Below are 16,678 nucleotides of genomic sequence, written 5' to 3' on the forward strand. Positions count from 1 at the left end.
CAACGAAAGACTCCAGAGTGAGCACAAGGTGAAAAATCGTGATTTAATCACCATGACTTTTAAATAAAAGCCTTGATATTAGTCTGTGGGTGTATATGATCTTCTGGCAAGTGTCTTTATGTGGAGGGTTTACTGTTGCCCAAAACTTGCACTCCCAGGTTCACACACAAACAACGCACAAGCCCCCCCTCTGCAACTCCATTAACAAGTGGCAGCCACAGGCAGGGACAAAGCAATCGGGTAAGTCACCCTCTATTCCCCATCTGAGGAAAAGGAGAGGAAGCCGCTTTCAAACAAATAGAGAACCAGGAGAGTGTTGCCTCCAGGATTGTAGCTGAATGAGTGATTCTAGAAGATGCGTCATAATTTGGTACTTCCCTGCTTTGGAGGAGCTGCATGGACAGAGCAAGTTCTGCTCAAACAGTCGGTGAGGATTCAGGATTCACCCCACCAAACTTCAGCACTTTAAAGCCATTCATACCACTGAAATTGTTCAGCTGCGTTTGTGCCTTGGTCAGCACAGAGACAAGAGGCATCACCAGACAGCAACTCATCCCACCTTCCGATGGACACCTGAGATGCACTTGGGTGGCACTCAGTCTCTCAGGAACCAATCCAGTCCTCTAACTTTTGGGGAGATGTCAGACTTTAGTACTCCTTTTCTGATCTACAGCAGCCTTTTCTGCTGCTCCTTTCTGAGGCTACAGTCCTAACAGATTCGGGCTCCAAACATCCACTCTTGTATCCCAAAACAATTACAGAAGGACAAAGACTGGGAAAGCACCACAATATCTGCTGAAGAGGGCAATGAGCAGCGATTACTCAATGCATCCATGGGTGCCAAACTGCACCAAACCAATGAGGAGTTAGAGCAGGGAGGAGTTTTGGCAGTCAGTGGGGTGAGCAGGCTGCTGGTCTGACCTAATGCCCTAAATACCTTGTCTTCCTATCAGGTAATATAATCTCATGTGACACTGCACTGGGATTCACAGCCCAAATCTTATGAGAGTTATAGGAACAAATCTAGATAACCAGAATATGAGGTTGGCTTTATGGGTTAATTTACAAAGAATCCTCAGAAAACGATCATCTGAGAAGCACAGACAAGTGCTCAAGGCTACTGCATCTTGTAGAGTGGAGGAAGAGGACAAACTGTGGAAACAGCAAGAGTCAACCCACAGGAGAGGAAATATTAAATACATAAATTTATTGTGTTACATTTCTTATAAATATCTCATTAATTTCTGAAAATTAACAAAAATAGAAGAAACAGAACCCTTTCAAGACAAAAGCTGGGTTTGCCTTAGAAACAACGGCAATTGGCAAAACACTTTTTTAGGACAAAACCAACACACTATATAAAAACAAAGGGTGATTATTTAAATAAAGGACATAATACTATTGTGCTTAAAGGTCTGTCAATATCCACAAGAAAGAAGGAATGTTGTAGTGTGTAGGACAGGTGTAGGATGTGCTTTGTAGAGCTGTTATTTTGTTAGGTACTAAAGGAAGAACATGATGTTTTTGTGCACTTTAACAAAAAAACACCCTAAAGCGTTCTCCCCCACCTCTGTCCTTCTGTGCAATATTTACCATCTTCAATAGTAGAAGCAGCCAAATGCAGCTACCACACAAAACAGGCTGTCCTGGGGAGAACAAAGAAAGGCCCAGTGTTAGTAAAGTTGAGCTTTTTGCTAGCCTAAATGAAAAGGCTAACCTAAGGGAACATTTAGACCAGAGCACAACCATATATTGTAATAGATTGTGATTTTCTATCTTTTAGTTAGTTTCTTATTCACCTCAGTTGTTGTGTAACCCAGGCCAGTGTGTCCAAATACCAGAAGTGCCTCAATTTACTTCTACCAACCACCCGCAGATGTTTAGCTGTCAGTTTAATACAAAAACAAGCTAATAATGAAATAAAACCTTGACTTTTGCTCAGTCCTGGATTCCAGCTATACTCCATAACAGAAGTTCAGCAAAGCATATAAGACTTTATCTCTTGTGCTTCCTCTCCCCACCTGTAAAATGTTGTGACTGTGATGACTTTTGTACAGTACTGTATGACCTACTTGGGAAATAAGTTTTACTATGGTAGATATTATATCTAAGTATGTTTTGTGAATGAGGACATAAATCATACTGTTTCAGTGGACTCTTGGTTCCTTCCTTCTAGTGGTTGTTTTTTTCCTGCTCCATTATTTAAGGTCACTTGGCCTCTCACACAAAAGCAAGTAGCTTTACACTTTCTCATGGTAAACCAGCCAATACTTACATTCATGAACACATCGTGAGCGTAGCTGTCAGTGTCTGCGTCCCAGAAACATCGCGCAGCCATACTAGACAAAGGAGACAGAGTGGAGCCATTACCCACAGAGTTCATGTGCAAGGACGGAAGTGATGGCAGATACTTTCCTTGAAAAGCAAACTAGACTTCCTTTGAAGATAAAGGAAGTGGGAAGCATTTTCATGAATCCTGAGCTTAGACCCCCCCGCTCAATTCCACCACATGCCCTCTGTATGCGGATCAAGCGCCATCTTCAAACTCCTCAGCTGTCAGCCCTCCCACCTCCACTGGGCAGTAGGGCTTGAAACCTCATTGCTGTGGTGCTTAAGAATCTTTGACTTCTGGCCTATGTGTACCAGTGGTTAATTTAGCTTATTTGTTCTTGTCCTTCACCTCCTGCACCCTCGTGGTACATATTCCCAACTTATTTATAGGGAGCTATCATATTCCTTGGCAAACGTTGTGTTCCTAGACCATGAGCTAAGCTCTTCTAGTCCTTTCTTATCTATACTCTCTGTTCCCTGACCAGCCCGCTGGCCTTTTTCTACACCTGCTTCAGTCCAAGCCTTACCTTGAAGACAAGCAACCAGACCATAATAGGATATTACAGACAAGACCTTGCTGCTGCCTTGTCTAATGTCACTGACACTCCCTTTGCTCTGCAAATGTCCATCCCCTGCCGCCCCAGTCAGTCTCAGCTGGCGGAATCCCCGTTTGTGGCACAGTGTGTTGTTCCTAGTGCCTATATGAATGGCTTATTGTTACAAGATTGTTGAATTTAATCCTTTTTTTCTAGTACTTTAACCCTCAGGGTTATTCTGATCCTGTTTTTTTTTTTTTTTTTTTCTTTCAGTCCAGTATTCCACTCTGCCTCTGGAATACCCTGGCTATTCTGTATATTGCTTTAAGCATGTTAGTGGTCACACTTCAGTCTTTCCTCCTGCCTATTTCAAAACAGAGAATTTCTCCAATTGGCTCTGTCAGTCTGTGTTGCTGGGCTTCACATTTCAAATCAGACCACTAATTAAACCGCTCACCCTGGTACGGTGCTTCTGGAGCAGCGTGCCTGCAGACAGACATTCCTGACAAAAGCCGGAGCAGCGGGTATGGATATTCCTCCCTGACCTCCAGAACACTGAGGCACCAGATCTAATTACAGCTCTGCTGCACTGATCTTCTGCTGGAGTACCAGGCACAATAGTAAAGATAAGCCCAGCAGATAAAGAACATAAACCCTGTGGGCTGTTCTCTTCTGTCTTCTCCCTGCTCACTCGTAATGGAAAACTACAGCCCACTATTGCAGCCAAAAGGAATTCTTTTGTCTGATTGCAGGCATCTGGAGCTGGACTGCAAGTGCTCAGCACCCACAGTCTAGGCTTGATTCCCATGACAGTATTGCATGAGGATTATAGAAATCTAAACTTCTGAAAACTGCCTACCTGGTGGATTAAATGCAAATGAAGTATTTATGGAAATTTGGCTTTAGACAGAAGTGAGTTACTATGGTTCCTGTGCTCCAGCAGGACCTTGAGAATGGACTGGATGCGTGCTGGTATTCATCATGGATACAACATGAAATGCCTTTCTGCAACACTCCTCACAAATGCTTTTCAGCATTTCAGCTTGCTACGAATGACCATACACACAATTATCACTGGGTAATTCAGTCAGCCACAATCCAAGCCCTCACTTGTCAATTAAAGAGAAAGTGCTTTACACACTTTATCATCTGTAGAGAGATCTTTGTACCTAGGAAAGTTGGAAGAAGCTTCCAAGGGAAAAAAATACATGCATACCCAACAAAAATGACAGAAATACAATTAGAAGATGCAAAACTTACTTCACTCCTTCTCCTCTCTGCTCTCCAATCACAACCTGAACCACCATTTTGTACCTGTCAAATCCTTCCTCTGGAGAGAGAAAAAAAATAATAGTGAGAAGAACAGCTTGAGCCCAAACCAGGACCCAGGAAGCAAAAGATTTCTGGGTACAAAGCAAGTGTCCTGTACAAGTCCATGTGATTGGCAAAGTGAACAAACTGCCATGTGGCTTCATTTTCCCAGGTATAGAGAACAATGGTCTTATTTGAGTTAAAGGTGAACAGGGTATTTGGCATCTGTCAAAAGATGTATCTAAGGCAGTAGACACCTCTAAGCAGCCACACTATATGTCAGCTTTCAAGAACTAAACACATGGAAAGAATGTAAATAAGGCCGCTGGTGGACAAAACCCTCCTTGAAAAAAATTGGCTTATTTTTAGAATGTTCCGATGCGAAAGTATTGAAGAGATTCTTCTGCCACACAGGTGTTTCCTTTGCTTCAGAACTGGGATAAAACACCACATAAAAGCATATGCGGGTCTATGTTATGTGTCTGCAAAGATACGTAATTGTTTTACAGCAGTAAAGAAATACCTTCGGGGCACAGGCCAAATCCAATCAGGCCATGGCAGTATTCCAGGAGCCAAATCAGAACAAGCATGTTTAAAATGAAATATAGATCCTAATGCTTGTCTTCAACAAAACAGTGTCCCAGGAAGGCTCTGGTGCACTATTTCCACTGGAGGATTAAGCTCAAGATGCTGGGGCTGGTAACATTCACCATGTCAGGATCTGTCAGAGATAGCAGCTGATACAATGGCCACACCGGGCCAGTTTCGCTTCAGGCTACTGCGAGTGTGTTTACAGATTACTGAAGCCAAGCCCTGTGTGTATTAGCTTGGCATCAACACGTGCTGGGACTACAGCTGCTGCTTGTCTTAAAGCAGATGCATAATTCTGGGAGAAGAATAAACCCACAGTTCCTGCTGAGAGTGACGGTATGTCTGTGTCACCGTGTCAGGCCAACCCAGCAGATGGAGCACCAGCCTGTCCTCAGGGAGAAGGCAAAAAAAGTGACAGTGCCAACACATATCTATGTACTTGTTCCAGCACTGAATGCAGGAAACGCCTGCTGGAAATTTAGTTCTCGAACTCAGAAAAGTTGGAGGGCATCCCGCACAGCACCACCGCGACCTTTTTCCAGTGCTGTAAGGCTGTAGTCACACCCCGCCTTGGCTGACTGTGCCCCTAACTCTCTCCCCCTTTGCTGCTCCCACTGGGTCTTGTTCTGATCTCCCTGCTATTCCACTCTGACTCAACTCTGATTTAACTGGCAGCAGTTTTTTCTGCCATACTGAGGCAAGAAGCAATGAAGCATTTCTTCTTTCTTCCCTCTAATGCAGCTTCTTTCCCCCCCTGCAGCCCTCCAAGGCTGATATCCCAGACCAGCCGGTCTACAAAAACAATTCTTGTCTGCTTGAATTAGGTTTCTAGTTCCACAGGCAAGGACATATGTATATAGGCCAGAATGTTTCATAACCATCAACTCGAGTCAGTCAACAGTGAAGAAATACATTTCAAGAATAAACGAGGAAAGAGGGATTTTGTCAAATGGAGAGGACGCAGTAAGAAAAGAAACGACTTCCCCAACAAGCCTCCTTACCTTTCAGTCTGTCTTTTATTATCTCTGACAAAGACTTTGTAAGCTGAGGCATTTCTTCGGGGACATACTGTACGTTGGCCAGCTTCTCCTTCAGTATTGCGTGGATGCATTCTTTTACTGTGGATGATTTAAATCTATCAGGGAAAAAAAAAAAAAAAAGAAAAAACAAAACAGCAAAAGAATGCCAAGGTTAACATGATGTGTAAAAACATACATAACCTCGCGTGGGAAAATGTAACTTTCACATAATAAAGAATAATGACAAATGAAAACCACGGGGAAACAAAGCCCAGCTGAGACAGCGATACTTACCCAGCCCTGCCAAAAGCCAAACACCCACAAGCAGAGGTGTGAAACCAGCCCCATTCAAGGTCACCCCTTCAGCGGTATCCCCACCTCTGCTCCCCCCCCACCCCCTACATCTCATGTCAAAGTTGATCCAGTGCCCTCCCCAGACTCCAGACCCCGGGGGCCCCCTCATTCCCAACCCCCCCACTCAGCCCCCACGGCCTCATGCGAGCCCCCCATGCCCAGGGACGCCCTCTCCGACAGTCCCACCGCAGCTCCCACAGCCCCTCAGACCCAAAGCCCCCAGAGCATCCCCCCTCCGTCCCCGGCGCCCCCAGGTCCCTCACCGGCGCTGCAGGCCGGGCCGCAAGCTGTACGTATTCCCGGCCCCATCGTCCGCCCCCAGCTCGCCCATGGCCGCAGCACCCGCAGGCCGCCCGGCGTTGGTTACCCCGGCAACCGCCGCCACTGCCGCCACTTCCGCCTCCGTGCGTCATGGCGCGCTACGCTACGTCACGGCGCCGCGGTCCGCCCCGCGTCTTGCGCAGTGGCGGCTCGCACGTGGCCGTGGGGCGCGGCCGCGGCGCGGGGGGTGCGGACCCGCGGAGCGGGGTGCGGGTAGCGTGGGGGGGTGTCATAAATTGGTCAGAAATTGTTTATCTTGACTTCTTTTACAAGTAAATATATCTAATGAGATAATCGGTAAATAAATGCTAAATAATTGCAATAACAGTAGTAAATGAAGGGTGTGATGAGGCTGGTGCTCGGGAAGGGCGCTGACGGGCTCAGCTGGGAAGGCGGCCTCAGCGCAGGGTGCGTCCCCATGCCCTCCTGCCGCCCCAAACCCTCCTCCCACCCCAAAAACCTGGCGGCAGCCCCACACTGACCGCTGCCCGCTCTCTAGCCCGGAGCTCGGTGGGCTGCAGCGGCTGCAGATGGGGTGCCTGCGTGGTCCAGGTGGCAGCAGAGCAGAGGGGGATTGCAGCCTTGCACCTTGCCTCCAGGACCTTAAAACTTCCAGAAAAGCCTAAAAATGTTGCTCCCCTATATCCTCCTCCAGTCACAACCTTGTGCACTTCGCCCTCTCGGCAGCTGCTGTCTGTCCTGAGGAAGGCTAGCGGAGGATGGCTTGGTATGACAGCCCCTCCTGAAGAGATGACATCCTGCTTCCTCCGCTCTTTATCTTGATGCGGCAATCTCCACCATCGCGCTTCCCGCATGCAGCGGGTGACATCACTGAGAAAGGTCCCCAAACGCTTCACCCAGCTTCAAATGGAGGCAGCGTGCAGGTGCAGCTGGGGCCGAACGTTTTGCTGCTGGTGGTGAGGGGCTGGAGAGCACCAGGACGTGCAGCAGGGCTTGGGGGTGCCTGGCATTGCGGCTCTGTGGGCAGGGTGCTGCCTGGAGGTGTCCCTGGGTGCCAGGCGGGTGTGAGTTTGCACCAGGAGGTGCGTTTGCTGGAGTTTTACTTGGGATGCATGGATGCATTCCAACTGGCGCCAGGTCCTGCACTGAGTGTGGGCAGGTTGCTGAGAACCTGAGCAGCAGCAGCAGCAGCTCCTGATTTCCACGGGTTTTAGCGGCACTGCTTGCTAGAGATGATCCTTCGGAGCCCTTGGTAATGCTGGGCTGGGCATCAGCTCTGCCAACTGGCAGGAGCAGCACCCCGCTGTCCTGCTGAAGGTGGCAGTGACCCCATGCCATACCCCTGTGGCACCTTTGCATCACAGTTACCATTGCCCTGCCCAGGCCCTGCAGATTTCCGCTTGCTAAAGGAACAGTTTTGTGCCTCCGCTCCATCCCTCCGCTTACTCACTGCTTACTCACCCCCCACCCCCTCCCCAGGGCTGCTGCCTTTCCCCACAGGGTCAGGCATTGATGTTGTTGTTGCTCATGCAAATCGTTTGCAGGGGCCTTCCTAATTTCTGAGAAGTATCTGACAGACCTCAATGCTTTCCGTGTTTATTTGCAAACACTATTACCCATTTCCTCTTCTTGCCCCAGCTGTTGCCTCCTGCCTGGGTCAGACCCACAGATGTGAATTCAGATCATAATCTCTTCCTCAGCACCTCTTCATGTTAACTTGTGTTCCCCATCTTATTTGGGAAGCTTTGCTTTCCATGTGCTTCAGTGAGCAACATCCAAGGTGTTTGGTCATTGCTTTCTTGCACATCTTTCAAATTTTCAGTGCTACTTAAACACCCAAAATGCTTCTAAGCCCTTTTGGGACTGACCCTCTATCCTTTGAGGTGACTGCTCAGGGTGATACCTGTGTGCCCTGACAGTAATGGCTGCAGGAGACCACAGCCTTATCTGGGTCCCAGCTGCATTGGTGAGACCCTTGTTGACTCATTGGGCCACCTTCGTGTTGCAGAAAAAAAAGGACATTTGTGCTTCAGTGAAGTGGTGTGACGTGCTCGCTGAAGTTCCCATTTCTTAGTTTTGAAGAACAAACTGCTTTCTCACGTATTTCTCGTTCCTTTTTTGCCCTCCTTTTGCTCTTTCAGTGGCCAGATAGAAGAGGACTACCCCATGCAAAAAGCCCCCTGTTCTCTCTCTTGTGGAAGAGCAAGCTTTCCATCAGTGTGATGCCAGAGGGCTCGCCCTGAGCATCCAAAAACATTGCTGTATGGTCTAACTCTACCAACCACTAGTTTCTAGCAGACACAACAGATTCTCTCCACCTCAGGTATCAACTTACACCCCGTTTTGAGTGTGTGTTGGAAAGTTTGAGCTGTGACCTATGATTTTAATCAGAGCCCTCAGCTGCCATGCAGGGCGGAGAGGATGAGCCAGTTTTTCCTGCCGACCCCTGGCTTGGTGAGTCGAGATCTCAGCAGTGAGATCTCCCGTCACATCTTCCGCCTCTAGAAACCAAAACATGTTGCAAGTGCCAAACGAACCACCCTGCACCCAGCCCAAATGCCTGGTGTCACCAGTTGGGGACACAAAGCCTTGAGGTGGAAAAGCCTCCTTGCTGTAAGCTTCCATAGTTTCTGGAATTCAATTTCGTTTAGTTAGGTTTTTTTTTTGGTTTTTTTTTTTAATGGGGAGGTAGGAAATTGCGAAGGAAGAGGTGATGTCCACCTCTGAGCCCACCAGCACCATTGAACATGGTGGAGAGCGCTCTCCTTACCACCCTGCCAAGCAGTGGGCTCCAGCCAGGTGGCACGGAAAACTGACAAGGAGGGGACAGCCCCTCCATCTTGCTCTGTGGCCCATGCAGGGCCAAAAGTTCATGAGATGCAGGGCCAAAAGTTCATGAGATGCAGGGCCAAAAGTTCATGTGATGCAGTGCCAGGAGGAAACTCGGAAAGAGGATCCAGGACAAGCGAGATCAAGCCCCTGGCCCAGGGCGAGCCCTGCCTGTCCTGGCTCAGAACCCCCCTCCTTGGCCATCCCGAATTAAGGGTGGCTCCCCCACACTGCTCACCTGCTGGGGCTGTGTCTGCAAGTGAGAGGTGAGCAAGCTCCAGCCCCACAGCTCATTTCTGAAAGCCCGGAAAATAATGAAATCATCATGAGAATCACATCTTTCACCCCGATTAATAATTTTCCCCTGATGCTATCCAAAATTGCCAGGGCACTGACGCTGTGTTTGAGAGAAGCAGAGGAACCAGCCACAGCACGCTTTCACCTTTAGTTATTTCCTATGCAAATATTAGTCAGCAGGTGAGCGGGGAACATCATCGGTGGAGAAATTAAATAAGTCTGATGTAAAGGTCATTCCAATAACAGCACCCTAGCCCCAGGCACCTGCCCCTGCTCTCTTCAAATCTGTCTGTGGACAAAAACACCTCAGGAGGCAAAACTTCTCTATCTTCTTCTCCATCTTCTCCATCTTCTCCTTCATCTCCTTCATCTCCTTCATCTCCTTCATCTCCTTCATCTCCTTCATCTCCTTCATCTCCTTCTCCTTCTCCTTCTCCTTCTTCTTTCTCCTTCATCTTCTCTTTCTCCTCCTTTCCCTTCTTGCTCCTCCATTCTCCATTCTTCTTCTTCCTCTCCCTCCTCTTCCATCCCTTCCCAGTGGGAGCAGCCTTCCAACAGGTGCCCCATGGCTGCTCAGACCCTGCCCAGTGCCACATGTCCCCCAACACCCCACTGCCATGGGCACCCAATGGGAGCACCCATGGGTGCCTGGGAACCCAAGACAGCTCTTTTACTTATGGCCCAGACTTGCAGTTGAGAACACGTCCCCTGTTGTCCCTGCCTGCTCCATCTGTGGGAGCTTTCCCCAAAAAGGCTCAGAGGTGCCCATCCTTTCTGCTCGGTAGCCGGGTGCCTCGCGTGGGAATGCGTGGGGAGGGGAAGGGGCCAGGCTCAGCTCAGCTGGTCTCTGCCTCCGTGGGGAGGAAGCTGGGGGCGGGAGGCAGCCCGGGTTTCCCTCTGGGGCAGAGATAGGCACGTTTCATTTCCACCCCAGCCGCTGCCGCGCATGCCGGAGAACAAGCTACTGCTGCAGGGAAGGAAACACAGAGAGAGCCGGGGGTGGCACAGCACAGTACAGCACCGCACACCTGCCTGACCAGCTTGCCATGGCTTCAGCTGCCTCGAAGACGATGTGGGGCAGCGTGGAGGTGGCCCTGACCAGCCTCTGTGCCATCCTGCTCTGCTGCGGCCCCATGCTGGCCTGCTGCCGCCGGGGTAGGTACCAGGGCGCGGTGCCCATGTCGTTCTCAGCTGGTGGAAACTGTCTAAGGGCTGGAAGCTTTGCAGTTAAAAATAGCTCTGGCATCAAGAAAGCAAGAAAACCCAAAGCTTTTGGGTACGCGCTGCTGAAGCAAGGGAAATGGGGATGCTTGGGCAGAAATGGGGTTAAAGGATGGAGAATGAGACAAGTCCCCAGCCCGCAGTACCTGCACTGGAGCTGTGTTGTGGGCACACTGGCTGTATTTGGGGTTCGGTGTTGAGACTCTGGTTGAAAGCCTCAGTTTGCCAGTGCTATGCAGGGTCTGGGGGTTTTCTGCTCTGGCTCTCACAGCTTTGGGCTGCACCCTTGGGCTGCGCCTCCTGGTTTGGGCTTGACCCTGAGGCAGCCAGGGTACTGTGTGCAGTTTTGTTCAGGTGAAATTTGGGGAAGAAGGGGAGATGGAGGGGAAGGGGTGAGTCCAGACAGAGCAAGCAAGAGCCCTGATGAAGCTCTGACATCCCTTCCTCACAGCCCAGCTCTTTCCTTGGCGGCTTCAGGTGTTTTCTGCCCCAAGGTTGGTCGCAGGGCTGCGCATCCCTTGGAGCAGATGTTACCTCTGGTGCTGAGACGATGCAGGGAAGCATGTAAACTCAATCTCTGCTTTCAGAATTCCTCTGAGCGCTTCATTCATTGCTGGCAGTGGCATTGGGTAGGAAGCAAAGCCCCAAGCCTGCTGAATGTTTCCTGTTAAACACAAATAACCCAGAACACTGCAAAAATTACGTCTCTCGATTTGGGCGCTGCTGCGACCAGTGCTGCCTGTGGGAGCTGAGGCACTTGCCTCCCTCCCTTCTCCTGTTCGGTTTCATCTGCCATTTCTCAGCCCAGTTTTCCATCTAATCCTGTATCTATTAGAAGAATTGTTTCAGGTCATTTTCTGGCTCATGATGCTGAGGTCATGGTCCTACGGTCTCAGGCCGGTGCTGAAGAGATGAGAGGGACTTTCTGACTCTGTCCGCAAGCCCTTGGGCTGCCGTCGGTGGTGATTTCTGAAAACGGAAGATAAATTTCTTAACGACAGGCATGTTTCAAAACATTGGCAGTTTGAAATGCTTGCTCAGATAACTCGTGTGAGAAATGCTTCTTCCTCCTTTTTATTGCTCCGAACAAAAGTTAATGTGGTAGCCACCTTGTCCTTCTGGATGGGGCTGGCTGAGCTGAGACGTTGGGAGCCTGGCCCAAGTATGCCAAGGGGGATGAACCTATGGGGATCACGGGCAGGGAAGTGTGGTGAAGCAACAGGGCTGGTGCTAAGGGCTGGGGGCCCGCGGCCATGGCCAACTGTCCTCTGTGCTGGGAACAGCACAGCAAGCCTGGCCAAGATCCCTAGGGTGGGTGCCAGGCTGCCCACATACATGCAAGGAGGGGACAAGCAGCTGGAAAAGGGTGGCATCATAAGCTCCAGGTCGCTCTGCCCTGATCTCAAGCTGGAGGTGGCAAATACAGTGCTCTGGGCAGCACCTGCCTGCTCTGTGCTGCCAGCTTGGAGCAGGGGGCAGAGCCGGAGCCCCCCGGCAGGATGGGCTGCACCGCAGGGCACTGCCCCGGCCCAGGGCTCGGTCCCTCTGCTCACTCCCAGAGGCAACATCAGCTGGAGGAAAGATGACTCAGACACTAAAATGCAGCATAGATTTAAAAATAGTACAATCCCCTAAGTTTTTTTTCCCCGCTACAGGTGTTCTGGGTTAATTTTAGGTAGCCCAGAGCACAATTTGCTCTACTGAAACCACTTAATGGTACAGTTACTACCCCTGGGGACACTCAGGAGGGGATAGACCTCCTGAGTACCTCCTGAGCTCTGGGGTACCTCCCCATGATCCAGGGTGATGCTGTGGACTGGCCAAGCATCCAGCTGCCTGTGTTGCTGGCAAACCCCAGAACCTGGCTGCAGTGAGCTGGGTGCTGGTGATGGCACGGGGCTGGGCTTGCAAGCAGCTGTTGGCACATTTTTGTAAATCCCCTTAGGATTTAGGGGATTTACCTTCTCCCTTCAGGAGCTGAGAGTGAAACAGCTGAGGAAAACACGGAGCCTCTGGGTTTGGAATGGAGGAGCCCATCACCTCTCCGTGGGATGGGGTGCTGGTGAGGGTGATAACGGGTTCTCGCACTCTTTGCATTCCTGGTTCTTGCATGGGGGATAGGGCTGTGTCTGAGACCTGTGCCCACTGTAACCATGTGTTTTCCTTGTTTCCTCTCTCCCCAACAGTGACCCTCTTCCCAGCCGTGCTAACTCTCCCTGCAGGCAGCTCAGCCACCTTCTTCTGCAACATCTCCATGGAGAACAACTCTGGCTCGGAGTACAGCCTCAATTGGTACAAGGAGACCAACCACAGCCAAGCTCAAAAAATTGCAGAGATCAGCCGGAACAGCCCCCCAACGATGACAGAGAAGTACCTGACCACCAACCACACTCCTGCCTTCAAGATGGAGATCCTGAACCTTCACCAGAATGACTCAGGCTCCTACTACTGTGGGCTGATCGCCTTCTTTGAACCCAATAAAGTGATGGAAAGCAACCGGTCCCATCTGGTGGTCACAGGTCAGCCTGGGGGCTGTCCTGATGGGGACAGGTTGTTGGTGTTGTCCTGTGGTGCTGTGGCTCCTCCAGGCACACTGCAGCCCCAGGGCACAAGGCAGGTGGTACCCCGCTGGGTGGGGTCCCGGTGTGGGTCAGGAGAGCACAGCCCTGCCCTTTCCCCTTTCCTTTGCATGCCTGGTTGATGCCCAGGGACACAGGCTGTCCTCACACATCTGAACTGTGCTAGATCTGGCCCTGAGGCAGGAGGTCTCCATCCTGCTGGGGCTGCATCCCCAGTGATGCTGCGGGGAGGAGTGAGTCCTTGCCCATGGATAGAAGCAGGAGACCAGCGTAGGGACCTGCCTGCACACCTGAACAGCCCCTTTATCAGGGAACAGGGCTTGTGTTTGAGGTGACAACCAGGGCTCAGAGCCCTTGAACAGCTGGTGTTGGTGTAGATACTGTTCTTGTAAACCATGCACTGGGAGGGTCTGGTAGCCCCATGGTGTGGGAGACTGAGATCTCACAGGAAGATATGCCATGCACTTGCTTGGCAGGCTGGAGGCTTTGGGGGGCTGAAGATGGCCTTTTACAAAAAGGAAAAACACTGCAAAAGTTAACTGTCTTTCACAACATCTCCTCCCAACATGAGCTGAATCTGCGCTGGCCCCAGGACGCAGAAGCAGCTAGGAAGGTTGGGGAGGCCGTGTCCTCCATAGGGCTCTTCTGGGCATGGGGTCATGCGGTTCCCTGGCCCCCTGCACCCCAGCTCTCAGCAGCGTGGCATCATCCCCTCCACCTGCAATGGGAAGGAATGGGACAAGGCCAAAACATCGCCCAAGTCAGCCCAAATTCAGGGCCTCTGGAGGGGTGTGACAGCCTGCCAGGGACTGAGCCCTTTTCGGGGACAGCCCCTGTGTTCACATGGTGACTTTCTCAGGGACTGCAGAAGCCATTTTACACACCTGATCTGCTGATTTTGTTCCCTCTCTTTTGGACGGCTATTACAGCACCCCCTGAGAAGACAAACGCCACCAATGAGCCCGAGATGGAGGAAGGCAACCCCCCAGATCACTTCAAGGCCCTGCTCCTGGGCATTCTGCTGCTAGCTGGGGCAGTTGTGCTGCTGATTTTTGGCTACCTCACCGTCACATACAGGAGAGGAGGTATGATCCCCCATGGGCTGATGCTTATCCAACAAATCCAGCTTGAACACAGGGCCAGCCACCTGCCTGCAACTCCCTGGGGTACATGGGCAGGTTTAACCTGCTAAACTTAGCTGTGACGTGTCCCCATGGGACAGGTATCTCTATGCCTAAAGGAGAAGGATGCTTGGGGCCATGTTTGCCCTTTGCAGACCCCCCAGGCCACATGCTGTGGCTCTGAACCACTTGTTGGCATGGTATCTTAACATCATGGGCAACCAAGGGGCTCTCCCAGAGGGGACCCCCCCAAGGAGTTGAACCCCACTAATCCCGATTAAGCCCTAGACTTTGTATGTCACTTGTCCTTGTAATGCTCATGGTGTTAGACCCTGAGTGGAGAAGGACGAAGCGTGGTGCGATGTTTGTGGTGTCTAGGGCTCTTCTAGAATGTGCAGGCTTGGTCAGCCCCAGCCCCAGACGCTTGTGCTGTCTTGGCACACAAGTATCTTCTAACCAAATGTGTTACTTTGCAGATGTGCAGAAACCACCAAGTGAAAACGTGCTAGCGGTGAGTTTTCCGTCTCTGACGCTCTGCCCTGCTGCAAGGGAGCATTGCAGCATCGCTGGGGTGTGGAGCCTCCCTTTATCAGCTCTCACAGGCTTCTCGCTTCTCCTGTCTTCTCTGATGCTGCTCAATCTTTTCTGCACAGCTACAACTGCTTTTTTGCACCTGTATCAAAGCCCCATCACAATCAAAAAACTGCCTGAGATAGGATGAGACCCCTGTAGTCCAACCCTTACTCAAAGTGGGGTTATCTCTGACAGTGGATTGTGTTGCTGTAGAAAATGGGACAAAATGTTCCCCCCTTCATTATACTAAGCTAAAATTTCTCTTGCTCTCTTCCTTTTGCTGGTCGCTGCCAGGAGTCTGGCTGTGTCTTCTCCAACACCATTAGGTAGCTGAAGTTAGCGAGGAGGTTGGCCGCTTGCTCTCCCCTCTCCACACTGAGCGAACTCAATCCTGGGCTCTTGTCGTGCATTCTGTGCCAGCTCAGAGCCTGATGGAGATGTGGGAAAAGGTGTCCTAGCATGACCCTGCCTTTAATAGCCAGGCAGGCAGCAAGCCCCACTACCTGCAGAGGCAGAGAGCTGAGACCCCCATGACCTCAGTAGTGACTCCAAGGCTCATGGTCTGGTTTCTCTGGGCAAATGCTATCCCAGGTCTGTGCGTCTTTCTGCCTTGTATCACCTTCACTCTCCTGGGATGCTTCAGAGCTGGTTTTGGCACTTGCTGTAAAAAATGGGCTTGTGCTGGGGATAGTGGATACCTCTGGATGATGAATCATCCGGACGTGGTTTCCTTGCAGAAGGAAGAGAAGCCCCCCGTGGTGCCTGTGCCCACTGTGGACTATGGCGTGCTGGAGTTTCAGCGGGATCAGTGCACTCAGGTGCTGCCTGAGACTCGGCTGGTTGACCAGACTGAATACGCCACCATCATCTTCCCAGAGGAGAAACCCATCACACCAGAGCGGGGGAAGAAACATCAGAATGAGAGGACTCGGCAGCTGCAGTCACAGCCCTGCTGAGGGCCGGGGTCCCTCCTCGCTGGGGTTCGGTAGGGACAGGCTACCCGGCCCCTCACTCCCACCCCAGTTTGCAGTTTGGAAAAATCCAGCCTGGAAGGACCAGAGCAGTGGAGGCACCGCTGCTGGCGCTGGTAGTGGACAGTCCTGGCCACGGCAGGATCGTGGCTGTGGGGTGGGTACCACGGAATGAGGAAGGTTCCTGCTGCTCCACATGCTGGGCTGGGGCAGAGCAGTGATGCCGATGGGACTGTGCCAAAGGCGATTTACATAATGTCTTGATTTTCTACCTTCACCCGGGGCTCCCTGGAGTGGCCACGCTGCTTCCCTCGCCTGGGTCTGACTCAAACAGCAAAGCACAACTGCGAGAGGAAAAGCTGGAGGACAGAGCTGGAGCAGATACCTGGGGATGTTGCTTGTGGGGGAGCCTGGGGCTGAGGGCTTCTCCTTCCCCGGGGCAGAGACTGTCTTGTGTACCGCTATTTAAAGAAACCCCTGGGAAGCAGGCAGCTACTTTTCTTCCTCTCTCCAGGCACTTTCCTTTTCTACAAGAGGGGAAATTTACCCCCGCACCCCTCCCTCCACAGGTAGGAGATGGATCTAGCCCTGGGGGCGAATAAAGGGTTTCACGCCTGGGGAGTTTGTTGACTCGTGATGGCGAACGCGTGGGCAGGCAAATAA

The 16,678-nt window shown here is 51.1% G+C and overlaps 2 protein-coding genes across 2 annotated transcripts; one reads left to right on the plus strand and one right to left on the minus strand.

Moving 5' to 3' along the window:
• Positions 1–1,187: 1,187 nt before the first annotated feature.
• Positions 1,188–6,541, minus strand: DYNLT2B (dynein light chain Tctex-type 2B). The gene is made up of 5 exons (XM_082057057.1): positions 6,406–6,541; positions 5,771–5,904; positions 4,128–4,197; positions 2,276–2,339; positions 1,188–1,646 (listed from the first exon to the last, which is right to left on the minus strand). Exons 1-5 carry the CDS (start codon positions 6,471–6,473, stop codon positions 1,599–1,601), a joined length of 384 nt encoding a protein of 127 aa, XP_081913183.1. The 5' UTR covers positions 6,474–6,541; the 3' UTR covers positions 1,188–1,598.
• A 3,855-nt stretch (positions 6,542–10,396) lies between these two features.
• Positions 10,397–16,629, plus strand: PDCD1 (programmed cell death 1). The gene is made up of 5 exons (XM_082056391.1): positions 10,397–10,705; positions 12,958–13,290; positions 14,280–14,435; positions 14,948–14,982; positions 15,782–16,629. Exons 1-5 carry the CDS (start codon positions 10,597–10,599, stop codon positions 15,998–16,000), a joined length of 852 nt encoding a protein of 283 aa, XP_081912517.1. The 5' UTR covers positions 10,397–10,596; the 3' UTR covers positions 16,001–16,629.
• The last annotated feature ends 49 nt before the right edge of the window (positions 16,630–16,678 follow it).

The sequence above is a fragment of the Streptopelia decaocto genome (assembly GCF_964273445.1).
Source record: "Streptopelia decaocto genome assembly, chromosome: 6".
Lineage (NCBI taxonomy): Eukaryota > Metazoa > Chordata > Aves > Columbiformes > Columbidae > Streptopelia > Streptopelia decaocto.

What these genes read in the sequence shown, in the direction of transcription:
- DYNLT2B (XM_082057057.1), bottom strand. Translation starts at nt 6,473, where the DNA reads ATGGGCGAGCTGGGGGCGGACGATGGGGCCGGGAATACGTACAGCTTG. An exon ending in AATAAAAGACAGACTGAAAG is followed by an intron (nt 4,198 to 5,770) that starts GTAAGGAGGCTT and finishes TTCTCTCTCCAG; the next exon opens with AGGAAGGATTTGACAGGTAC. An exon ending in CTCACGATGTGTTCATGAAT is followed by an intron (nt 1,647 to 2,275) that starts GTAAGTATTGGC and finishes TGTTCTCCCCAG; the next exon opens with GACAGCCTGTTTTGTGTGGT.
- PDCD1 (XM_082056391.1), top strand. Translation starts at nt 10,597, where the DNA reads ATGGCTTCAGCTGCCTCGAAGACGATGTGGGGCAGCGTGGAGGTGGCC. An exon ending in GCTGGCCTGCTGCCGCCGGG is followed by an intron (nt 10,706 to 12,957) that starts GTAGGTACCAGG and finishes TCTCCCCAACAG; the next exon opens with TGACCCTCTTCCCAGCCGTG. An exon ending in CAAGTGAAAACGTGCTAGCG is followed by an intron (nt 14,983 to 15,781) that starts GTGAGTTTTCCG and finishes GTTTCCTTGCAG; the next exon opens with AAGGAAGAGAAGCCCCCCGT.